We start from the raw sequence: 26,061 nt of genomic DNA, 5'->3' as shown, positions 1-26,061 counted from the left end.
CCGATCGACTTTTACAATCAACAACTTGCTTGTTTTTACTAAATTGAGGACTCACAAACTATCAATACCATTGCACAATTGAGTATTGAACACAATGTAACGTTAGTACCAATGTTTTTTTTTGCAGTTCTAATAGTATACATTAGTGTTTATACTATTATATTGTATTTTATAAAATAGTGGTTCAGTTATAAAAAAAATAGAAACGCTAGATGTATAAAACTGTAAATTAATTTATTTACAATCATTGTAATTTTATGTATTCATCTTTTATATATCATTGACCCTTTAAATATTTTCAGTAGCCTGTTGCAATGCCATGCAACCATGATAGTAGTTAACATTTCGAATTAAAATGTATTTTAAAAGCCACCTAAGTATAACCCAAATATAAATGTCATAAATATTGAAATTTCACTGGGCTTGCTAAAAAAATAGTTTTACCAACATTAAATAATGAATGAAACACCAGAAACTCAAGTTCTACTAGATGCTTTATTTTTTAATTCATCCTTAACATTGTTTCTGCATGCACCTTCATCTCTCACTCATTCACTTTTGCTTTCAGAATGTTTATGAAAACAAACAGTCCTTGAAACACAAAAATGCCAATGCTTGGAATTTTAAAGATGTAAAACACCTGTTTACTCCAGCTAAACAGCCATGGAAACTTTACATTTTTCACTGAAGGTACAGTACAGCTGTGCACAGTTTGCATCTCACTGAGGTAGATCAGTCTGAGTCTAAACATCACAGTTGAGTTGAGGCCAATTCCAGTTCAGTTCAGCCAAAGAAGGAAATGCCATTGGCATGATTTGTAATGATTGTGATTATGATTTACTAACAAATTGGGAGGAACAGAAGGATCTCATGAAATGAATTCACGCCTTCAGATGGCATAAACAAAATGGAGTTGACAACAACATATACCATCAGTTACCTTATAGGTCACTGGTACATATAACACTGAGCCAAAAGAATAGACAGTGAAGCAGTGCTAAAATGCCATTCAAATTTACATGAAAAAAAACCAACCTTTTTTTTCTCCTGACAGTGCTCCTGGTTTTGCATGGAGAGATACAAGTGCTTCAGCAATAACAGGGTTTGGGCTAAGCTTAATTTGTCTGAAAATACTGAATCCAGGCAAAACATTCGGGAAAACTTGGTAATGTGAGAATAATTTGTGTAATTACCAATTATTTGCCCAAGATACTTTTTACAGCGATATATAAGATTAATTCTTGTTTATTACTAAACAACAACAAAAAAAGTTTATATTATACTTAGTTCCCATATTGGGAATTTGTCAGGATGGGCTAATTTTAAACAAGTGTTCACTTATGATGATTTTTAATTCCAATAAACAATACTTTTTATTTTTTTGCATTTCACTTACATAATACTCTGGAATGAACAGAGAGAGATGGGGATTTACAGGAGCCGAGTCTCCACACATAAGTGTGATTCCTTTCATAAGCATTAAGGATGTGAATACAACAGCACCTAAAAACTTTTATCTAAAGTCTAAAATCAACACAAGCTAATTAATTAAATGCTAATTAATAACCTGACTCTAAAGTTTTCATAACTAAAACCACTGAGCTTTCTAAAAAAACAAAAACAAACGAGATAATGTTCTTCACGCAATTGGCGTGAGGATTTGCTTCATTTCTTGTCAAATGGTTGAATCCTTTTCATGACAAGAGTTCAGCTTAGAGAGGTAGGTTTTTTGTGTTGTGTGACCGTGAGCTGAGAGTTACATCTACGGCCACAGTTCAACTTGACTTATATGGTGCGATCACATTAGTGAATTTTCGGTGAAATTTCACAGGCAAAACAATTTTATTTGTCAATAGTGCAGATGTATGAAGCACCGCTTTCACAGAAGTCAGTGTCACACCAAGCAGCCTTCTGTTGGTCAATGCGGCAAATTTGCTTGACCAACTGAAACTTGCATGGAAAAATCGTTCGCCCTCATGCGAAATCCCCATGTGGATTTCTATTTAAATGACAGTTTTTTGTTGGCAAAAATTCACAAAGCAACAAAAATGTGACCACACCTTTAGTCAGAAGTGCCGTTGATAAAAAAGTGCTTCATTTTACAACGGAGAACACTGTAATAGCATTATTTTCCTTTCAAGACAAAAATATTGAGGTATTTTTTTGCTAACTTTTCAGTTTCATGAATTTTATGAGTTCATTTAGCGCTACAAAACAGTTACTCAGAAGACCCTCTAGGAAAAACCACAAAGTTAAAACTATTCTAAAAGCAAAACTCCATCTATCCTAGTCATCATCTCGTCTATTTCTACAGGATCCATTTGAAGACCTCGCACCCACTTAATGTATCCAGTTCATTACCTTTAAGCTACTTGGCCATGACGCAACAGATTTGTTGAATTTGACTGGCAGGTCATAGTGGACACAGGCAACATCAGTGCTGGAAGGCCTGATGGAATCGAGGTAGAGTTGGTGAGAAACCAGAGAGCTGGTTTAAGTGCCCTGAAGCCTGAGGCTCATGCAGTGACTGTGGCTGAAATGAGGTAAGTGGCCCAGAGAACTGAGAGGTAGGGCTTTGGGAAACGGCGCTGGTGGTGGTGGAGTATCCCAGGGGAGTGCTGTAGGGAGGCAGGCCGAACGGCAGGAAGCCCAGCAGGTGCGAAAGGTCCATGTTGGCGGAGGTGGTAGGCGGCTCAGCGGAGGTGAACGCCGAGTTTCTGAGGGTGAAATGGGCACTCTGAGCTCCCAGACCCTCGGGAAGGAGGTCGCCCGGCCGGGAAACAGCAGTTGCCACGGCGGCCTGCGGCGGCATAGGCCCGCACTGGAGTTCTGTCAAGAAGTTCTCCATCTCTGTTTTTAGATATGAGGTAGTGCAGCTCGGCTGATATCTGGGAGCCTGTTGGTACTGTTGCGGCGGAGGCTTGTTTGGCTCGAGGTAGCAGCCAGCACCCATTGGGCTGGACAGGGGGCCAGACACCATCGTGTGATGATGATGATGATTGACCCCTGAGGTAGATGCGCTCGGGAAGCCTTGCGGGTTGAACATGGCCATGGAAAACGCTTCTGTGGCATCTTTCGGAGATCCGACAGAGCACATGGTGGGACTAGGCTCCTCCTTAATGGGCATCGGCGGCAGCGTCTCCAACTCTTGCGCGTGGCTTTTCTTCAGGTGTCGGGTGAGGTGGTCACGACGGCCGAATCGCTGGGCGCAACGCGGGCACAGGAAGTCCCGCCGGCCGGTGTGTACTACTGCGTGGCGCCTTACATCTTTGCGAGTGAAGAAGCGCCGGCCGCACCGCTCGCATTGATGCTTCCTTTCCCGAACCACAGTCCCCGGGGGCGGCCGGCCAGTGTGTGTACTCAGGTGCTCGAGTAATGCCGGCATGCTCTCGAACACCTGACGACAGACCTTACAGGTGAGGTCACCGGCGGCAGAGGTGGCATGTGTGGCCACGTGGCGTCTTAGACCCAGGCGAGTGTTGTAACACTTTCCACATTCCTCACACTGCAGTTCCTGCTTGTTGGGGTCGTGGTTCTGCAGATGTCCGTTCAGCTGGTCTTTACCATGGAACATTTTCTCATTTATATGTGTAGTTTTCAGGGCATATGTCACTCTGGGAAATGCCAAAGAAGATAAGTTACCACAAGAATTTAAGGTTAAAGAGAGAATACAATCATAGTCAATCATACATTTGTTTTAAAGGCAAAAGCATTTCACAAGTACCTGAGAAGAAACTCCAACAGGTGATTTTTCTTGGTGGTTTTTTTGCATGTTCAAAATTCTGCACACAAACACAAAGATACAGCTGTTGAGGATGTTTTTTTTTTTTTTTTCATACGGTTCTATAATGCATATGTGCATCTAAAAAAAACTAAGCCACAATGGATTTATGTGCTTCATTAAAGGGAGTTTGTCAAAAAAAAAAAAATTCTGTCATAATTTACTCACCGTTGTGTCGTTCCAAACCTGAATGATGTTTTTCTGTGGAACATAAAATAAGTCATTTTGGAAAAAAAAAAATGTCCACACAATGGAAGATAATGGTAATCAAAAAGGTTTGATTACCAACATCCTTCAAAATAACTTTTGTGTTCCACAGAAGAACGATGAGTAAATTAATTTTCATTTTTGGGTAAACTAACAAACAAAAACGATTATTTAAAAATATGTATGTAAATGTACAGCCATAATGTTGTTAGATTATACAAACAAACAATTAAAAAAAAACAATGTATGCAATATAATTGATAATCATTTATATATATAACAATAAGTTGTTTTAAAATTCCTGGAGCACATACATACATACATTTCTATTTTCTCCTTTCAACAAATATTATTTAGAGAACACATAATATTTCTGAAAAGTAAAAAGGTCCACTTGAGAATTTCTGATTTGGAATTTTTTCATAATAAATATATATATAAAATAAATCTCAAATTACTCAAATCATGAAGATAATTTGTTTAATTTAATAACATAACACTGTAAAAACAATACAAACAAAGGATTTGCAATTGATTTGCTCTTTTTGTGTAATTTTAGAGATTTATTTGAACAATAAAATAACTTTGTATTTATTTATTTATTTATTTATAAAACCTTTTGTATTTTTATACAAATTAAACAAAACCTTGAAGTGCTTGATGGCAATGCAGTGCAGACTTTGAACCAACCTGCTTCTGAATGGTAGCAGATTTCAACACAAGAAACTTAAAAACACCCTAAAGGGACGTCATGATGATTGGTTAGTGACATTTATAAAGGGTTTGTTTACCTGTTTCAAGTCTCACAAAAGCACATTCATTATCTTGACAGACCTCCGGAAAATGCATGTCCACTATTACTCCCTCCCTTTTAGAGAATGGATGGACATCATTCAAGCAATCATTTCAAGTATTTTTAATGTGCACATAAATCCGCACTATTTTATTTCAATATTCAGATTTAGTTTTAATGTTATAAATGTAGGTGTTTGAGAGTTCAGTTGGGACAAAATGTGCTTCTATGTATTAACTTTAAAACAAAACTGTTCATGTAGATAGAGAGTATAATTGCCATAATACAATAACTAATTTAAAAAAATCATGTTTGCTTATTATCAGCTTTGAATATTTAAAATTACAGTAACACTTTAGAATAAGGTTTAATTTGTTAACATTAGTTAACCACATTAGTTAAACTAAGAATACTACAGCATTCATTAATCTCAACATTTTCTATTACATTTTTAAGATCAAAAGTTGTATCTGTTAATATTAGTTAATGCACTGTGGACTAACATGAACAAAGGTTAATAAATTATATAAAAATATATTGCTCATTTTTAATTCATATTAGGTAATGTATATTAACAAATGAGACCTTGTTTTAGTGTTACAAAAATCACAAATGGCTTACAATCAAGTAGCTATGCTAATTACATAGTAACAGCATTTTTTTCCCCATTTCATTTCCCCTTTTCATGCAAATATGACATTTTCAAATGTCAATAGGTACATTTTAAAGGTAAATCTGATTATTTTAAAATAATATTAAACAAACTGCAATAAATTTATTATATTCATAGGCCTTTATAAAGTTGTGTCTTGTTTTGTAATAACTTTATGGCTTAAAAAAAACTTAATGATTTAACTGGCATATTTTTGTATATTTACTCCTGGCACGTTTTGGGGTCAGAAACCCGTGGCACGTTTCGCTCAGCAAAATCTCAAGAACCGCGGAACATGATTAAATGGTCAAATCGAAAGGATCCGTAATAAAGAGAAACACAGATTAGACTATCCAATCACGTTTTCCTTCATGTTAAAACATTTTTTTAAAATAAATACATTAAATACCCTAACGGTGTCGCGTAGCTAATGTTGTTTGCTCATGCACGCAACATTTAAACCTCTTAAATGGGTAAATGACACACATGTGTCTTCTCAAAAGTCTAAAAATACTATCAACCAAACTCTCTGTGGGTTTCAAACATTCGAACATCAATGCAAACAGTCCACGCGGTCCTAAATCCACTCATAACATTTGCATAAAAACAGTATTGTGCTCACCAGAAACTTTTGATCCCCGCAAAAGTTGCATTTCACATGCATTCTCCATTCTACACCTCACATGGGTGCAAATAAAAAAAATCGTTTCTCAGCCATATCTCGATAAATTCTCGAGAACTGTTCGTAGTGGATACTTTATTTTTTGTTCAATAATGTGTGTATTTTTCGGGCCTGCTGTTTCTTTCCCTCTAAACACACAGCAGCAGCTCGAGCTCGAGTTGATGGGCGCGTGCATTGTGGGAACGTGACGTCAGCCACTTTGGCCAACTTTCAGGGTTGGATTTCACTCTTATTTTTCACCATTTAAAATATCCCAAACACTCACATCGCATTACCTTGAGTTATATAAATAAACTAAAAAACTAATCTAAATTTCGTAGAATAGCAATTTTCAAAAACATTAAGCATTAGTTCAACTTAACAGATAAAGAACAATTAAATTTTCTGAAAATTAACTTATAGGTATCGTCTTATTATTATCATTAATAATAGCCTACTGTAATTGACAAGATACAATTATTATATCATCTTTCGACTAATTTACAACGTTCAAATGTTTGTTGCACTAGTTGCAAGTGCAACTTTTAGCTACGAATATGACGAATATGACAAACTTACCACAACGTTTTCATGCATTTTAAATTCATTACCACAACGTTTTCCTGCATTTTAAATTCATTACCACAACGTTTTCCTGCATTTTAAATTCATTACCACAACGTTTTCCTGCATTTTAAATTCATTATGAATTGTTTTGAGGTAACGTTTAGCACAATTTCGGTTTTATTTTGAATATATGTAATGAATCTAACATTGTTTCCGCGTTTTAGTTTCCAGCATGAAATAATTTTCCACGAGCAACAATTGCACCCGGGAAAGTCTTATAAGAAACTTAATGTAGCATGAGAAAAAGCAGTCAGGATAAGAAACTATTTGTCTATTAACGTTCTTTAAATTTTTATATTATTATCGTCGGTAATTGCTCATTGAAGAAGCTCAGCCAGTGTAAACAATTTATTTATAAGGATTATATGATGTATTAATAAGAATTGTGATAGTATAAAATAATTTATCAAATAAATCCAAGTATTATACAGTACTCAACATTTTAAGTGGATCAAAATCTTTCATCAAAGTTATACATGAATTTTGAACAATCCCTGTTCTTGTCTTAGGACAACTTTGATTAACTTCTTTGATCCACTTCAAATATTGATGTTCAAATGTTGTACTGTATTGTAGGAAATTATATATTCATATTCTCAATGTGGATAATGAAAACTAACTAATTTAAAATAGACAATCACAATTAGAATATTTGTAAAAATGCTATTAAATTCATATAACAGCCTTTATTTTACTTTAACAAAATAAAACAAAGCTATCACCCTTGCAGTGCGAAAGACTGCTTTTAAAAACAATATATATTTCTTAACATTTTCAATTATTTTTACTTGCATCAATGCAAGAGAATGTTTAAGACAGGTTACAGTAATTGCATAATGTCTTTTAAAAATCAAATATATGCACACCTCACTTCTAGTTTTTACCGTTTTGTAATTACTAACAACCATCTCCATACCTGTGAGTACTTAATGGCCCTTAATAGGAGAATATTAAAACAGAATTTTGTAATATTTTGTTTGTTTTTTTGTTTTTGTTTTTCAGCGAATAGTACGGTACTATAATTTTAGAAACAAGTAATATGGATTGTTTGTTGGCATAGTGAACATTATATGGATAGACTAGGAAAATAAATGTTTCTAGTGTAGACTATCTGAGACCACAGAGTTACTTGCCGGTAAAGAATAGATTATGCATGCATTTTTCAGTCAATGATACAGAAATAATATATAATTGTCGCCATGTTACACTCTAGAGCAAGAGTGCAGAACATATGTGTCAAGGGCTAAAAAAATATTCACATCCTTTACATCTCCCCAGCATCAAATTGCAGTTAAATTCTGGTTAACAACAATTTGTTAAATTTTGAATGGTACTTGAAGATCAGTAAGCAGGTTTCAAAAAATAAGAAAACCAGACCAGAAACATGTAGTGTACATCTCAAAAAGTTTGCCAACCACAACTTATTTCTAAATCAAAGATATTACTTTATTTGAAAAGAGAGTCAAAAAATCAAGAGAATGATTGACTCCTAAATCAGTATTTCTTATGAGCATAATATACACAGCACAAGAATGATATCCAGCTAATTGAATATTTTAGAGAGCAGAGCATAACCAGAAAATGTATATGAATCAATTATATAAATTGCCATGACCTTTTTTAATTAATTTTTGTGACGTAACCAGGCCGGGAAAACAATAATTGTTTAACTCAATTGTTGCCCTCTATTCCTGTTTTATGTCTTTTTAAAGAATAGCATTTTATTGTTTGAAGTTTCATTTGCATATGGTCTTTGAGAACATAACTATAACATAAAGAGATTTTCATCTGGTTTTTACTTTGAGAACTACATCAGCCCTCAGATGGACTGGGAGGTTTATCCAAAAGTCTTTATTCAGCTGCCACTTTATGGAAATGTACATCATAGATACAAAGTAGAAAATAACAGTAAATCCATTGAGAGCTTAATCCATATTCTGTGTGCAGTAACTCATATTAGTGAAGTTTCTGACTCAATATAAATACCTTGGTGCAAAAGGCCACCATGGAGTCAACACTTGGTTCATACAAGTCTCAGTCCTGGAAAAAACAAAATCTGTCCCCCTTATTCATATTCTTCCTGACAGACACATACAGGATATACAATTCTGTGGAGAAAACCCCGACATGATGAGATTTTTTTTTACATTTCTTTTGATTCCCCAATTTTTAAAGGGCAAAACAGACTTTTTATATCACAGAATAACATGCCTTATTTCAGATTTACTACCTAATGACATGAAATATACTTATTCAGTGGTAATTTTGGCTCAAGACATGTTGATGTTGAACACTGAAAGGCTGTACAAGAAATGACGAGTGCTGGCATCTTTTTGGCAGGAATATAACCAACACGAGAGTCGAATCATAAACCCATAACCGAGGGAAACACGGCTGTTCCTGCAGAGGGAAAAGAGCATCAGAAGTCCATCTAACAACATTTGTTAAACTTGTGCACACATAAAAATGACAAACAGGACAAAAGATATATTTGGTCATTATTCTGCCTTTTTGGGCGGTTTACAGATGATTTACCTCCTCACTGTGTCAGTTATGAAAATCTATCACACTACTAATGCAACTCAACCAGGCTTCGCCCATTTTTGTCATGTATGCCTTAGGCTGAAATTAATTTAATGAGGAATAATGTGACATGTAAGTAAATATGATATGCAATTAGTGTGCATTTCATTGTATTATTTCAATGTATTTCATTGTATTATGTATACAGTATATTAGCTCACAAGATATCAGTATTAGCATTTGATAAACCTATACTGGTCCACTGTGAATGCATTGCAAAGTATTTACTTTTAAACAGTTTACCACCCTCTAAAAATATTATACTATTATGTATGTAATAATTATTGTATATAGACATCAGCAATGATATATATTATGTGAAGTAATGTCACTGCCATGTTAGTGATTCATACTTTTTGGGCTACCTTGACCATCTGCAGGGTCAATGTCTGGGACTTTCCAGTCTTGCTTGCGTCCTTTCTCATAAAGAGCCTTGAGAACCTTCCGGAACTCTTCTTTTCCTCCGTTATGACTCAGCTCCAGGTACTTCCTGTACAACTGTAGGGCAGTCCGTGCATCTTCAATACTATCATGAGTTTCACCCTGGATGTTCAGATCTAAACAAATATTCAAAAAGCCATAAAGCGCTGATACACGGGAAATGACATATGAGGTCAGGAGATAAGGAAAGTTTATGCGAGAAACCTACCTAGAAAATACCATGCCAGGAAACGGAGAGATATCATTCGTTTCCTAGGCATGTGGAAGAGGTAGACGGTGTCAATCACCTGGTCTTTAGGAACCTACAAAATGTGAGGGGCTTAATATTGGTTTCCATTTTAAACTTACTTTCCACATACTGAATAAAATATGAACTTACACAAACTCAACTCACCATCAAGTTAATGACCCGAAAATCCTTCTGCAAGCCGTGGCCGACAAAGCGAACGCCAGTGTCGATAAGAAATCGCAATTTAAGATACGTAGACTTCAGAGTAGTCAAGTGTTTGGATGAAATCTTTGCATCCAGGTCTCCAGGTTTGATACCAGAGTATTGAGTCAGGTAGTCCACCACCTGTACATGCAAAGAGGTTCAACTAGTAAGAAGAAGAAAGTGTTTTCCCAACATTTTGAACATGATTTCATGTTTTTTACAAAAATACCGAACGCAAACGTACAGTAATATGGAAATCACTAGTCAAGTACAGTGATTCACCTTACGCTTAAATTATTCAAAAATAATGATCTTAGGTCTCTACTGATAAGGCCCAAAACTGAGGTTCCCACTATATGAGGTCATTAAAAAGCCCTTTAGGGTAGTGTAATTTCCCTATTATGCGAGTTACATTTTGGCCGCATTCACACAGCAGATAAATTCGGTTATTAATTCAGCTTTTAGTGCTTAAAAATTTTCTGTACACACAAAGTTTTGTAATTTACAGGAGTGACAACATTCTACAATCAAATTAAGTCCAGAAAAATGCAGGTAGTGAGAACCGCATTTAAAAAAATGTGCAGTTTGTACGGAACCGAACTGAACAGTTGTTGTTACTACCGTATTTAAACGCAAACGTTCCTCTTCTGTATGTGTGTAAGAAAGTCACAAGGAAAGAGGTATGGGCCTTGACTTACTCGTGTTGCCAGATCTTGCTTGAAAAACACACTGAACAAGAAACAAGCTCATTATAAACCGAAATAAATCCAAATGCTTTATATTGAAAATAAGATCAAAATATCGTGACTCTAACCATCCCACTTTAATAACTCTATAAACTTGAACGTTTATGAGCCAAGCTTAAACAACAACCCCCAAAAAACGCTTATAATAATTGGACATGGCAACCCTGCAAAAGAGCGCTCTGCGGACACAACACCTCTGTCGGGGGTGGTTCAGTTTCAATTGCAAAACACAACACCTTCATAACAAATCGCATACTTCCCAACTATACAGGTGAAACTCGAAAAATTAGATTATCGAGCAAAAGTTATAATTTTGATGATTATGGCTTAGAGCTTATGAAAATCCCAAATTCAAAATCTCAGAAAATTTGAATATTACATGAAATCAATAAAAAAAAAGGATTTTAAATACAGAAAGGTCGGCCCTCTGAAAAGTATAATCATGCATATGTATATAGTTATATATACTAAATATATTAGTTTCACCTTTTAATTTGAATTACTGAAATATACAAACTTTTGCACGATATTCTAATTTTTCGAGTTTCACCTGTAGAGAAGGCAAAAAACACTATGTGACAAAAAAAAGTATGTCAATCCACATTACTCATAAAAGAGTAGGCAAAAAAATCCCAGGATGACATGCTTGTTCTGGAGAGCTTCGGAAGTGATTTCGGACACTTTACTATCCCATGATGCCATGGGAGAGGATATATGAATGGCAGTGAAGAGATGTAACTGACGCTGTTAGGTCACGAGATAATGACAACATGGCGAATATAAGAAGTCCAGATTACACTCATACTTTATAGAATGTACTTTTTTGTTGTTGTCGTGAGGTAATTACTTATTCAAAATAACTATCTACTCAAGAGAGCACATGATTTTGGACGCAGCCAGAGTCTTTTGTTGTAATATTATTATTTTTGTAAAAATAGCAGATACCAGACTGTTGCTATGATTACCATGGTGACATCACAATTTCAGGAGTTGTGATCAGTACACACAAACACAATGATAATTTAGGGGATTCACTCCCATATTAAAATGTGGTTGTCACCCCTGAAACTTTACAGTGTGTAGAATGTTTTGACAGAGTCTTGACCTGTTCCTGTGTAGATATGTAGTCATCAATGAACGGCACTCCCTCATTGGGACCCTGGCCTCTCACGCATGTGATACGAGCGACAGACATCTGGCTGGGCTTAATGGTGGACTTGGTCCCGTCACTACGCAGTTCTGCCTCTTCCTGTTCAAGCACACGAAAGTATTAAATATTTGGGCTAGGAAATTTTTATTTTTTTTATTTCAGTAATTACCGAATATTAGTGTTTCCTACTGACCTGGTTGAGTGTGACAAACTCTGCGTCTAATCCAACAAGGTCTCCAGCCTGCGGCATCTCGCTCATCATTAGGGGGATGAAGGTGGCGTGACTCTTCCTCTGTTTCCGTGCCAACGAGGCCTCCGTCAGCAGAACGCTGGCCTCAATAGGGTTCTTAACTATGAGGGAATGGAGTAGATGCAGGAATAGTTAAAATGATACAAAAACAAAACAGCTGCAAAACAAATATCACAAAAAAAACAATATACATGTGTATTATAAAGGTTTATAATTATAATAAAATCCAAGCAGACTTCATAACCTTTTTGTGTTAACATTAAAACATTTTAAGTGAGAAGATTACACTATAGTACAGTTCAAAAGTTTGGGGTGAGAAAGATTTTTTTTATGTTTTTGAAAGTGTCTTATATTCACCAATGCTTTATTTTTGGTTGAAAATACAGTTGAATTATTGTGTGATATTGTGAAATATTATAACAAATTAAAATAAATGTTTTCTATTTGAATACATTTTAAATTGTAATTCCTGTGATGCAAAGCTGTATTTTCAGCATCGTTACTCCAATCTTCAGTGTCACATGATCCTTCAGAATTCATTCTAATATACTGATTTGCTGCTCAAGAAACATTTATAATTTTAACAATGTTGAAAATATTTGTTTAATGTTTAATATTTTTGTGGATTCTTGTTTTTATCTTTCAGGATTCTTTGATTGATAGAAAGTTCAAAAGAACAGCATTTATTTAAAACAGAAATATTTGTAACATTATAAGTATTTACTGTCACTTTTGATTGATTTAATGCATCCTTGCTATGTACAGTATATTATACTATGTATATTACAAATGTTACATAATTATAATAAAATACAAGCAAATGTGTTTTTTTGTGTGTGTGTGTGTGTGTGTGTGTGTGTGTGTGTGTGTGTGTGTGTGTGTGTGTGTGTGTGTGTGTGTGTGTGTGTGTGATAAATGATAAATTTTTTAAAGAGAGGATGTATCTAAAGTCAGATAAAGTATCACATACTTCGCAAATCATACTTGGCGTTGTAGTTCCTCTTGATGTAGTAAAGTACAGCCGGAACCTTCCAGTTCGCATGAAACTGTGCTGATTCAGCCTAATGAAGATATATTTCGTGAAACAATTCAGTGTCATAAAAAAGAAAAAGAAAAAAGTTATTTACTGAGCTAATACACTGCAGTGTATATGAGGTGTGTAAAGTGGAAATTTGACTGATGTTTGGTATTTTTACCTTGTCAATCGGCTCAATCAGAAAATCATTGAACAGATACCACTGCTGGTGTGTTACTCCCTGAAAGCAAGACACAGAAAACTCAGTTCATGTCCAAAATATCATGTCAAATATCTATAAGTGCTTAAAAGACTTTGCTCACTTCTTTCCTCTGATGGTAGGTCTCGCCCACTTTGATATGTGCCACCAGGTTTCCTCCGGTCCGAGCATCTTGGATATGAGACACAGTGACGACCAAGTCATAGACAGAAGCCCCATCTGCCTCTGCACTTTCAGTCAGCTATAAGAAGAAATAAGTCACAATTTGGTTGAGCAGAGTTTTCTTTTAATAACCCAATGTCATCTGTCTGAGGTTTGACAATCCTTGATATATTTAATGAAGTTCATCAGTTGGAAAAGGTAAAGTGAAAAGGTGTTCCTCACCTCCTCTCCCTCAGACAGGCAGCTGACCTCCAGGCCCTGAGACTTACTAATGCACATCTTCAGACTAAGAGGGATCCACACGTGCCTCATGTCCTCCGCTTGAGAGTCAAATGTCAAGCCCTCCACACTGCACAGCTCTTCCCTGTACACAACACATGCACGCGCGCACGCACGCACACACGCACGCACGCACGCACGCACGCACGCACGCACGCACGCACGCACACACACACATTTAATTAGAATATATATGTATCAGGGTTAGTATCATTAACTAAAACTATTTGAATATTTCTGTTAATTGAAATAATGCTGAAATAAAATATAAATATTATCGAAAAATCTAAATGAAAATCAGAAATGTTGCATTGGCAAGTTTAAGTTGAAGCACTAAAATTATTAACTGGAAATAATTCAACTTAAAGCTGCAGTCCGTAGTTTTACCTCGTTGTCGCCATCTCTGTTTGAAATCTGCAATTGCAGTTATTCGCAGAATTATCAAATGTAAAATAAATAAATGTAATCTGAACAAGTAACATCCACTTTTGTTCTGACCAAATAAGGGAAAAAAAGCATTGCAGTAAATCGCGCTGATTAACGATCACTTATCATATCACGTCAAACCGTGCAAATTATACTTTTTTCTCAAATTGTTAATGTTACCAACATCAGCATTGCCGATCCGTAGTCCGAACAAAGTCTTTTGCATTTTACAACGGGTGAATCTCCAGTTGTCACCGCTGATTGTCGTTTGAACCTTTCTGGATCCGGCATCAAATTGATAAGTTCAATTATATCAAGTGCAGTGAGAAAAGGCTAAATCTCCACCTCCAACATCCTCACAGGCAAAATAGCCAACTAGCCGAGGCACCTTCTTTATGTGTACAGATGTGACGTATTGACGCAAAGACATGCTCGAATTTCCTGCGGAAATCCACCAGTATCACTGGAATTAAAAACATTATCACAAACTTACCGTTTCGAATAGAGCTAAGGCAAGCAGATAGTTTTGAACACTGGCTGGTTATGTACTTCCTCAAATTTATTTTGGATAATTTTTAACCCAAAAAAGTTACGGATTGCAGCTTTAAATAGTGTTATTTAAAAGAAACTATTAAAATGCACATAATGCACATATTGAAATGAATACAAATGAAACCAGAAATAACATAAAAACTAAAATAAACACTAAAATATCACATATACACACAAACATATACATATATTTATAAATATGCGTTTCTCCAATCATCACACTTACTCTAAACACCATTCTGTCGGTAGAGGCTCTTTGGGTTTGTGAGGTTCAGCAGCCTCTTTCTTCAGGGCTTTGTTGAACGCATACTGTAAACAAAAAGAGTATTCATTGCTGAATGAATGGAAATTCAAGACAAATCAATGTGCCTAGAGTTTTTTACACCAATTATACACCGATGAGGATTTTTAACTCATGACCCAAGCGGATGTGTAAAGAATTAGAGAACATTTAAGGGCAGATTTATGGCTGTAAATACATGACTATATATTCTGGCAAAAGAAAAGGATATGGGTCTAACCTCAGTCTGTGCCTTCCAGAACTCTGCCTCTTTAGCGCTGTTCACCTCACAGTTGATCACCAGAACATCAGGCAGACAGCGAATGTTCCTGGTCTGCACCTTAAAATAGATATGCATTAGTATTTAGTCATATACTGTATGGATGTACACTACTGTTCTGTAATATGTTTTGAATGTTGTGAGTGTCTTAGGCACACACAAGGCTGCAATTATTTGACCAATAATTCAGTAAAACAGTAATACTGAAAAATGTAATTTATTCCTGTGATGGCAAAGCTGATTTCTCATTTCTTCAGTGTCACATGATCCTTCAGAAGTCATTGTAATCATTCATCAAATTTTGTAAGAGAAAGAGGGAATGACTTACTGTTGGCTGGTATTTCTCACAGTTCTCACACCAGGCCTGTGTGCTCTGTTCCAGACAGATACTCTTCTTCAGGATGTCTGCAAAGTCATATTCCTCTATCGTCTTATCTGTCCACATCCAATTAAAAAAGCAATCCAATTATTTAATAAATTCAGTTTCTAGAACAAGAAAAATCTAAATCAAACCACTCTTCACAAAACCTTTTAAAACTCTAGCAAAACATCTGTAATTCATGCCCATGCTGGTCTATATAGATGTGTGAATATAATGTGTGGTGTGGTGGTTCTGACCCTGAGAGCTGTGCTCAGGGTAGTGGATGGTAAACAGCAGAGTCAAAGAAGAGCGAACCGTCTCCTTTCCACAGCGACACAAACTGCTGTTCTCCACTTCACAGCCAAACAATCGGCCAATCACAGACTCGCCTGTGGAACCCAGCGCACTGCCATTGACACAAAACACAAATTGTTCTTAACTCAGTGTTGTGTAATCTGTTGCACTGAATTGATGGGGCTTGTGTTTCATGAATGATGCAGCACCACTGTGGAGTCCACACCTGCTGCTGGCTCCTCTGTACGCCTGCGGTCCTTCCTGCTCCAGGGTTTCCTGATGCAGCTGTGCGAGAATAAAACGGTTCCAGCTCTGGATGAGACGTCCCAGACGGGCTTTCCCTGTCTGCTCATCAGAGTCAGCCAGGATCAAACCCAACGCCGATGCCTCTGGAATTGTCCGGAAAGCCCGGAGAAAATTACTGGCCTGTGAAAGAAACAAACAAACAAATGGTCTGTGCATGTGCATACTGACAGCTCTGATGGAATAGATCTGCAACCCCAGCTGGTGATGAACTCTGATTGGATGACAAGCCCTATCGTATACCTGGCAGGGGTCTCCTCTACTCAAGTCCAGCATGTGAAAAAGGAACCCCAGCTCACAGGCCAAGCAGAACTCCTTCTGACACAAGTGATTCTGTACCAGGCACCTGATTGGCTCCAGGAAGTACAGCACCTGTCACAGCACACACAGGGTTAATTATTAATAAAACTCTAGAGGGGTAATACATCCAAAGTGAAAGTTGTGCATTCACAAAATTCCTTAGAGAGCACAAAAAATCCCAAGGACTTTTTAGAGTAATCGGCATGTGACGTATTGGGATGTTTTTTTAAAGTTTTTTTTAGATTCATCAGACAAACTTCAAATTGCATTTCAACTAAAATATATAACTAAAACATATAATATATAAAATATGTATGTATTTACTTTAAAATATGTATGTACTTGTATATTGATTATTAGTTATATTTAATTATTAATAAATATAATAATAATAATATTGCGGTAAAAGAGTGTGTGTGTTTTCACCTGGATCATGCAGTTACAGTAAGCATTGGGTATGTGAGGCTCCAGACCAGCAAACAGAGTCCGGTTATAGTGCTTAAAATCAAAGTCTTCCAGTCCCAGTTTGGAATATTTAATGGTCACCTGACATAAACATAAGTCACATAATCAGAACAGCCTTATCCCAGTGTTTCAGATGTATTTAATAAACATGAGAATCACTACGGATCCCTCAATAGAGCTTTGTGAATGATTATTAATATTTTATTATTCAACTGCACCAAACTTTCTTTGACTTCAGTTCAGTTTTTGTTCTAAAAAACAATCTCATCTCATCTCATCTAAATGGAATTTGCATGCAAACATTTGTAATGGACAAAATAGTTCAAGTGGTATGTAATTATTTGAACAAAACATCCCCAGGATCATTGGTTTTTGCACAATAATGGCTCATCACTACCTTCCTGTATTTCTTTGGAATCATGTAAAGATGTGGCTCCTCATCTCGACCAATAGGAGACTCCGGGACCTGATTATAGCTGTCATACTCAAGTTCTACATCTTTTATCTTATAAGGAACCTGGGAAAAACAAAGGTAAAATGTTTAAAGAAATTACCGGTTATACAGCATTACTGAACTGAAATGATTGACACATTGTCAAATAACATACCAAAGACACTGGATCAACTACTTTACTGTAAGATATGACTTCACTCTTATAACATATGGAAAATGTTTGTCTTGACTAATTTTAATTACTCAATAATTGTTTAGTAATTATGTTTACACATTTAATGATGCTGAAACCATAGAAACATTTCAATTCAGCATTTTGCCATCTTTAGATGATTCAAACATAAACTAGAATCAAGTTTGAAAACAGCACATGCTTGCCTGGTTTCTTGGACGGGTTCTAGGATTGGGGGCATATCCAATAAAGCCCACAGTCTTCATGGTCCTAAGAATCTCTGCATCTACCGCAGGGGCTCGTCTGAGACAGTGAAAAGAATCAACATCAACAAACCACCACACATCTCATTTGTTGTGGAGGGAATTGATATTCATTCATCAACTACATAAATAAAAAAAATCCAAACAAATCCAGTTCTAGTATTTATGGTCATGACCTAGAATGAGACATACTGCAGGGGGCAGTATTACTCAATAACACTTGGATACAGGGGATGTGTGCGAAATACCATGCTACTATATGACATTCTGCAAAAAATAGCATTCATATTGTGCACAGTATGCAAACTGAATGTATGCATAGAATACCAAGATGACCTATTAAATTAGCCAAAACATGCAGTAAACAAAAGAACACAATGAAGTATGTTCAACCTTTAATTTCCAATGAAATACCAGCAGCATTTTTTATCTTCTTTTTTACTTATAATTTGATTCCAAAGTCAAAAATGTTTCTTAAGCACCAAATCAGCATATTTAAATTATTTCTGAAGGATCATCTGACACTGAAGACTGGAGTAATAATACTGAAAATACAGCTTTGCCATTACAGGAATATATAAGGCAGAATGAGGATCAGTCATACCTGGGGCTGGGCGTGATAAGGGGGGTGGGCCAATCAGAGAGCAGGGGCTCTGTGCTGGTAAGGGGCATTGGCAGAAGGCACAGAGGCATCAGCTCATGGTTCCAATCCAGCTGGGGCAAGGAGTCCACCAGGCAGGGCAGGGCTAACTCCGTCTCCCTGGAGTAACTGTTGAAGGACACTTCTGGGGCGCTGGACCACAGGTGCACACCGCCACCAGAGTCCCCAAAGGAGAGCGCCTGTTTGCTGGACGACACATCAAAGCTCATCAGCAGCTGCCCCACAGTGTTGACGTGGAAGATATCAGCCAGACTGGCCAGGCCGGTGGGCTCGCAGAACTGACACTGACCTACAGCGACACACACACACACCAGGATCTCAGTGACAAATAATAAGCAATAATATTTTTGTATAATATTTTAATGTTTTTTTTTTAGAATACCATTATTAATTACCAAAACTCTGTTGTATACAGATATCTTCAATCATACATCGTCATATGAACAACTAGTAAGTAAATAGACTAATACATCACAGTAACGGTTCCTGGTTTATTTCGGTTTATTTGCCCTTTAGTGGAGTCAACTGTAAACTCAGTAACAACTCTGAATGATTCATTGGTCACCAAGTAACTAATCTCACAAATCAGTGAGTCTAATTGGAACCTGATTCAAAGCCAAAAGGGTTTTTTGTGTGAATCTTTTTGACTAAGATTAGAAAGAGCCCATTTGTAAGAAGCATTTGGTTAATGGTTAAGATCCATTTTTATACAGCATAGAATCAATAACTTTTTAAGTCACTAAAAAAACAAAATGTTTTCAACAGCTAAATTGCTCGCCATCAGATTCTGTTCCTCCCATGTTTCTCATACAAAAAGGTTATATTCATCAAACTGATGCTGATTAAGATTCATCACATCATTTATATGTACAGTATGTGAGAGAGTAAGTAAAAGTGTTATCAATTACTTTATTTTTGTAAAAAAAAGACATTTTATTTTTCTACAATCTTTTATCTTTTAATTACAAACCAATTCATTTTGCTCTCAAATACAGTGTTGTTTAATTTAATAAAAATATCTGCATATAGTTCATATAGTAGCAAACTCTAGCGAGATGATATCTAACAAAACCACACATGGACTTCTCCCAAATACATTTTAATTTATCACAATTTTTTTGTGCACATTTGCGACCTGTCTGGAGCCCTTTAAAGGCAAGTAAGTTGTGCAACAAGCTTCAACATACATATTGTCATATGTTTAACCTCTGTGCAATCTTTAAAACTATTTAAGAACCCTGCTTCTCTAACAACTTTTCTTTCCTTTTTTCCTGATTTCAACCAAACCCCAAAGGATAAAAATCAAACTCCGGCCAACATTTTGTTCATTTTCGACTTGAAAATACAACACATTATGCTGTGTAAGAATGTCTTCAAGTCAAAGACATTGCGATGCATGTCTGGGACACTGTTGAGCTCCTTCAGCAGGATAAGGTCATGTGACCCACCGACTGAAAATCTATGTGGACAACATGACAACCACCAAAAGGGAAATGAAAGCAAGGTGGGACTTTTAAATCCTGAAAAACTGCACCTAAAGGACACATAATATCAGCAAGCTTCAGAAAAAAAACAACTAGATTTAACATGAGTGTGGGAACAACAAAGGTAGCCCAATGAAGACGACTATAGGTTGAAGAAAATCATTTGCATGTTAAAAGTCCCACAACATTTTTTCAACAGATCAGGGACAGTTGGCTGTTGACTGGGTTGTGGCAACCACTTAATGTTCTCTTTTTAGTGGCAATAGTTAGGTAAATACCAGAACTAGCACTACTGAGACACACACGTGCATCATACCTGTTTGTGAAATGATAGCCAGACGGGAGGTGTATGTGGGGATAAAGCGGAGAAAAACGGGGTCCACATGGACCTGCAGTGGGCTGATGGCCCTCATCATGCGTAGGTCATACACCATGAGGAACCGGTCACATGACAGTCCATTCAGGCCACGGCTCGAGAAACCACATGCCGCTAACAGGTTACCGTGTACGTCGAAATCTGATAGGCTTCCGGAGAACGCGTCAAACTCATACTCCATTTTAAATGTACGTACATCACGCAGAGACACCTGTGACAAATAATTCAGAAAGGACAATGGGGAAATTCATTTAACATTGATTACGATATTTTTTTTTTACCATATACTTTAGAGAATATTTAAGGTTATGAATATTGATGAATGCATTCAACAATAATTGTTGGAGGAATCGTTCATTATCTATAAATCTACACCAGAAACAAATTACATTTATTTGCAGCATTAAGATTTTAGGTTAGTCACCTTTTATTTTTATTTTTTTGCTGTATACATATATGTATTTCATTCATAAAACTGTATGGATAAAAATCTTACAAGAATTTGTAGAAAACTGTTGTTTAAAATACTATATTTAAACAAATGTTGGCAAATGATATTATCTGTAGTTACTAACGAAATAAATATTTTCATTGAAATGCAATGTTATCATATAAACTGTTGTGGTGAGACAGATCGATCCATGCACATAAGCTCTTCCACTTAATTTTGTGGACAACCTGAAAATTCCAACTACCAAATAGTCTGAGCTGATCATATATGAGAAATTTAGGAATGTATGAATGAACAAAAAGAAAAAGCCCAATGTATTCAACCCGTGTTTATAGCTAAAGTGTAGGCAGCACGTTCCCACGATATAACAGCAAAACTTTTCACACACCACATCCCTCTATTTCTGCAAGAAAAGCGAAAAGAGGGAACTGTGTGTTCCACATCCATTTTCATTTAACTCCTTCACTCACCTTGCCTGATGTGTGACCGCAAAAAATGAAGCGATTGGACTGTCTCATGATGGCGACTCCAGGCACTTCAACAGTAAACTAGAATGACAGTAGAAATGAAATGAACACTTTAGAAAAAGATATCTGAAATATCCAATCATAAATGTTGTAAAATGAGTCTTGAAAACATCCATAGATGTATTAATCTAAAAAAAAAAAAAAAAAAATTTTAAATAAATGTAAAATAATATATAAAATAATATAAATTGAAAAGAATGAAATTAATGCCTTTAAAAATAAATATAAATAAAATAAAATAAATAGATTAAAAACACTAAAACAATAAACATTAACAACGTTATAAACAAAGCTGAACTATAAAATATTAACATTTATTTTTATATATTTTTATCATTATTTCTAAAACAAAGAGAATGTTTTAAAAGGTAACAAAAAAAATGTCTTTATTTAAAAAGTTTATTAATAAATGCTTTATAAAAATAGGTAGAACTAGTAAAGTATTACCGGAGTGGTATTGTATCACCTTACTTTTTGTGTTTCCTGTACTGTGGTGAGGTCAAGTTCTACCACATAGTTCTGCAGACCCCCCATTAACAATGTGTTATTATCGTTCAGAATCAAACTGTGCATGTCTGCACCCTCCTCCATTCTGAAAACAAAATGAATTAATGAACCTCCACACATAGGCATACACAAGCAAATAAAACAATTTATTACAGTATTCACAGTATATTCTGTATGACCCCCTTTTGAGGGCTTACTCACACCAGTGCTTGTATCATATGTAGGTGTGCAACTCACGGAAAATCAAACATAATAAAACCTCCTCGCGTGAGGCATTTGAGGTTGTTTTTGGTCATAAACAGCACCCCCGTGTCCATACTCTGGATGTGGCGAATGTCATCAGTCATGTGTACCTGGAAGGAGGAGTAGCGGCCCATTGTTGGACCAAAGAAGGAACTTGCATGTCCCTGTTATGAAAGAGAGACGAAAGAACAACCACACACACACACACACACACACACACACACACACACACACACACACACACACACACACACACACACACACACACACACACACACACACACACTGAGTCAGTAATGCGGCTCAGGCTTGTGAATAAAATGACATCATCTCAATGTGGAAGTACATCAGAGACACAGCATTCGATCACTATCAAAACCACAGCTGAATTTTTGGAGTGAGATTAAACTTTAACCTTAAATCTCCCAACTTCAATAGAAATATTCATCCATTCATGCAGAATTTTTGGTGAAAACACAGTCTATGTTGGATGTTGTCTCATTTATAGCTTGGTGTTTTTTCAGTAAATGTCATAAATGCAGTAATAATGTGTCACTTCACCCGATGGTTCCCCATCCACAGGAGCTCCTCTTGCAGGTCGAAGTGTGTGGCCGTCACAGGGATCCCGACCTCAGCAGCCACGCTGTGCAGCTCCGAGTACATGCCCTCCACTATGTGCAAGGAGTCGGACACCGGCCCGGCCAACCCATCGGGGTCGAGCTCCACAGCCTGCATCAGCGCGGGGTCGAGCCGCGGGTCCAGGGAAGAGTCCAGACCGGGCTCCAGGCTGCTGTGCAGGCTGGGCGCGTATTCGCCCAAGCCCGGGTCCAGACCCTCGAAGTTCATCATGAGGATGGTGATGCTGGGTTAGAGGGACAGCAAAATGAGGTCAAGGGTGCCTTTTGCGTCCCTTATGAATAAATATGACTTTGACAAAAAGCTTTAACTCTTTTTTTCTGTGTTATTAAAGGTATTGTTCTTAATACATCAACAAAAAATCTATTAACTTTTTATTTAACTTTCATACTCCTTAATGAAATGGCTTTACGGTTTCCCAGCTCTGTTTCCAATTTCTTCTAAAAATCAAGAATGATAAAATCATACTCCCCCTTGCATTTTTTAATGATCATATTTATTTTATATATACATTTTAACAATTTATTTAATATTTTGCTAATATTAGCATTAAATAATTTTTTAGTTAGTGTCATGAAATTGATCAGGCTAGTAATGGCTAAAATAAAAACTATAAATATTTAACAAATTGATAAGAAATTTACATTTACATGTATTCATTAAAGAAAGACTTTTATCCAAAGCGACTTACAAATGAGAACAATAGAAGCAGTTAAACAAACAATAGGTCAACAATATGCAAGTGCAGTGATCCTTCCCAGTTTAATCTAACGCAGTACATGTACTTTTTTTCATAAATAGATATAGAATTGAAGAGAAAGTGTTAGTATTAATGGATTTAACGTGTTAAATCATTAAAGTTTTAAATCATTAAAGTGTTAGTATCAATAGTATTAAAGTGTTAGCATTCATGGCTACGGATTCAGCAGTTCTGGTTGAGTTAGGCAGATCATTCCACCAGCAGGGAACAGTAAAGGTAAAGGTCCGAGAAAGATTTTGAGCCTCTTTAAGATGGCACCACAAGACGACGTTCACTTGCAGAGCGCAAGTTTCTGGATGACACGTAAGTCTGAAGTAATGAGTTTAGGTAAAAGGGAGCCGAGCCAGTGGTTGTTCTGTAGGCAAACGTCAGTGACTGAGAGGATTGACGTGTGCTCTCTTCGGCTAATTAAAGACCACTCTAGCTGCAGCATTTTGGATCAGTTGCAGGGGTTTGACAGTGCAAGCTGGAAGACCAACCAGGAGAGCATTACAATAGTCCTGTCTGGATAGAACAAGCACTTGGACAAGGAGTTGCGTAGCATGCTCTGATAGGAGGGGCCTTATCCTCCTAATGTTGTATAAGGCAAATCTGCAGGACCGGGCAGTTCTAGTAATTTGGTCATCAATCACAACTCCAAGGTTCCTGGCTGACCTTGATGGAGTTATGGATGATGAACCTAGCTGAATGGAGAAGTTGTGGTGTGGTGTAGTGTTGGGTTAGCCAGGACCACAAGCAGCTCTGTTTTCGCAAGATTAAGTTGAAGGTGGTGGTCCTTCATCAAGCCAGAAATGTATGTCAGCCATTTACTTTTTTAAATCAACTTTTCAAAATGGAAAGGCACCCTTTTAGATAATGGACCCAGTTGTGGAGACGTATGTGTTTCTATTCAAAACCTACAGTGAACTGCCTACCTACTAGACATCATTTTTGAGCACGAGTTCAATAAGCGCATTCCAATTCCGAGTGAAACGCCTATTACACCAAATACTGCTGTCTATGTAGACAGCTCTGTAGGTTTTGAAACACAACAGTAAGTTACTGGTGGACTCTACGTAAATAAACGGGACGTTAGTTTACCGTCTGCAACAGATTTCCGGTGTCCTACCGCAGTACAAACAAGAAAAATGTTATATGAAAATATTTTTAAATTGGGCGTGCGCCCTGCATTTATAACATCTAAATTAAAGAGCAAGGTTATTTGTTTTCTTTCCGTGGAACGTCTGACATCTAATGTTAGTTACACTCACGATTTCAAATCGCAAATAGTCCTTTTGACAACGTAACAGGAAGGGCCCGAAACGTGTAGTTTGAACATTTAACAGGATAAATCATACCTTTAGACTACAGTTATCCTCGGATCCATATGCACACTACTCCCTTCATTCAAAACAAAAACAAGCACGCACTTCCGGGTGAGATCGAACTGCATCCGGGATTATCATCGACGATAAAACGGTGGCTAAAATGAAAATATTATTTTGTCTGTCTGCCTGTCTATGAAATATGCTTTAATTCTGAAAAAAATATAAAAATAACCGAAAATTTTTCGCTATGGAAAAGTTGTAGATTTTTTTTTAAATTGTATCATTCTCTCTCTCTCTCTCTCTCTCTCTCTCTCTCTCTCTCTCTCTCTCTCTCTCTCTCTCTCTCTCTCTCTCTCTCATGCTTTTTTCAGTAGGCTCAGTATATTTATTTCAAGGCTTTTGTTAATACAATTTAATTAATTAATAAAAACATGTAAATTCATAGGACATCTTATTAAAAACATGACATCTAAAATCAAATAATATGATGTTCGTGAAAAAGTGAGAAAAAATTGGGTAGGTGGTGGTGAGTTGAGGTAGGACCAGAACAAAGATTAACAGAAAATCTATAAAAATTATACCACAACAGACTGCCATCTTCAGGACAGAGGACATTCTGTACACGTTATAGGCTTGGTTTGCAGACACAGTCTCACTTCCTCCGATAGCCTAATAAAAAAACTCTCAAATGGGGGAACTATCTCATTCAGGATTCTAAGAACAGTGAGTGGTTATAGGTTGGCAGCTTTGGAAGTTCTATCATTTCGATTATCTAAATGGGAGTATTGTGTTGCTCCATCATAATGTTAATGAAATGGTGAAACATTTTTGAATGGGAAGATCTACAGAAGAGATTTACAACCTCAAATTCTCAAGAATGTCTTATGTGCCTGAGGTGGAAGAAAATTCCTGTAACTATGTAATACTGACTTCTAAGTTAATGGCAATGTAATTGTAAC

General features: G+C 36.4%; 2 protein-coding genes across 5 annotated transcripts; both read right to left on the bottom strand.

Annotated features, from left to right (window-relative positions):
• Nucleotides 1-476: 476 nt before the first annotated feature.
• On the bottom strand, nucleotides 477-6,293 carry plagx (pleiomorphic adenoma gene X). 3 transcript variants are annotated; one of them, XM_077218514.1, is made up of 5 exons: nucleotides 6,056-6,293; nucleotides 4,780-4,856; nucleotides 3,950-3,982; nucleotides 3,725-3,782; nucleotides 477-3,614 (listed from the first exon to the last, which is right to left on the bottom strand). In XM_077218514.1, exon 5 carries the CDS (start codon nucleotides 3,572-3,574, stop codon nucleotides 2,435-2,437), a length of 1,140 nt encoding a protein of 379 aa, XP_077074629.1. In that variant the 5' UTR covers nucleotides 3,575-3,614; nucleotides 3,725-3,782; nucleotides 3,950-3,982; nucleotides 4,780-4,856; nucleotides 6,056-6,293; the 3' UTR covers nucleotides 477-2,434. The 3 variants fall into 3 exon arrangements, with proteins under 3 accessions (XP_077074629.1, XP_077074630.1, XP_077074628.1); XM_077218515.1 differs by lacking the exon at nucleotides 3,950-3,982; XM_077218513.1 differs by lacking the exons at nucleotides 3,950-3,982; nucleotides 4,780-4,856.
• A 1,852-nt stretch (nucleotides 6,294-8,145) lies between these two features.
• Nucleotides 8,146-25,344, bottom strand: pan2 (poly(A) specific ribonuclease subunit PAN2). Of its 2 annotated transcripts, none has more exons than XM_077218490.1 (26): nucleotides 25,133-25,344; nucleotides 22,961-23,261; nucleotides 22,394-22,563; nucleotides 22,121-22,241; nucleotides 21,593-21,670; nucleotides 20,612-20,882; nucleotides 18,755-19,100; nucleotides 18,094-18,190; nucleotides 17,659-17,778; nucleotides 17,223-17,342; nucleotides 16,740-16,868; nucleotides 16,420-16,619; nucleotides 16,157-16,305; nucleotides 15,867-15,973; nucleotides 15,500-15,598; nucleotides 15,205-15,287; nucleotides 13,944-14,085; nucleotides 13,663-13,800; nucleotides 13,521-13,580; nucleotides 13,295-13,385; nucleotides 12,268-12,425; nucleotides 12,030-12,173; nucleotides 10,140-10,319; nucleotides 9,954-10,047; nucleotides 9,658-9,861; nucleotides 8,146-9,121 (listed from the first exon to the last, which is right to left on the bottom strand). In XM_077218490.1, the coding sequence occupies exons 2-26, from the start codon at nucleotides 23,246-23,248 to the stop codon at nucleotides 9,087-9,089; spliced, it is 3,624 nt and encodes a 1,207-aa protein (XP_077074605.1). In that variant the 5' UTR covers nucleotides 23,249-23,261; nucleotides 25,133-25,344; the 3' UTR covers nucleotides 8,146-9,086. The 2 variants fall into 2 exon arrangements, with proteins under 2 accessions (XP_077074605.1, XP_077074606.1); XM_077218491.1 differs by having other exon boundaries at nucleotides 9,670-9,861.
• Nucleotides 25,345-26,061: the final 717 nt, after the last annotated feature.

This window comes from Siphateles boraxobius, unplaced genomic scaffold (assembly GCF_051911475.1).
Source record: "Siphateles boraxobius isolate OS27281-9 unplaced genomic scaffold, OSU_SipBor_1 77, whole genome shotgun sequence".
Lineage (NCBI taxonomy): Eukaryota > Metazoa > Chordata > Actinopteri > Cypriniformes > Leuciscidae > Siphateles > Siphateles boraxobius.
The sequence above is the reverse complement of the archived record's forward strand: the minus strand, read 5'-3'. Positions and strand labels throughout refer to the sequence as shown.

What these genes read in the sequence shown, in the direction of transcription:
- plagx (XM_077218514.1), bottom strand. Translation starts at nt 3,574, where the DNA reads ATGTTCCATGGTAAAGACCAGCTGAACGGACATCTGCAGAACCACGAC.
- pan2 (XM_077218490.1), bottom strand. Translation starts at nt 23,248, where the DNA reads ATGATGAACTTCGAGGGTCTGGACCCGGGCTTGGGCGAATACGCGCCC. An exon ending in TTTATTATGTTTGATTTTCC is followed by an intron (nt 22,242 to 22,393) that starts GTGAGTTGCACA and finishes TTTTGTTTTCAG; the next exon opens with AATGGAGGAGGGTGCAGACA. An exon ending in GTAGAGGAGACCCCTGCCAG is followed by an intron (nt 16,620 to 16,739) that starts GTATACGATAGG and finishes TTTCTTTCACAG; the next exon opens with GCCAGTAATTTTCTCCGGGC.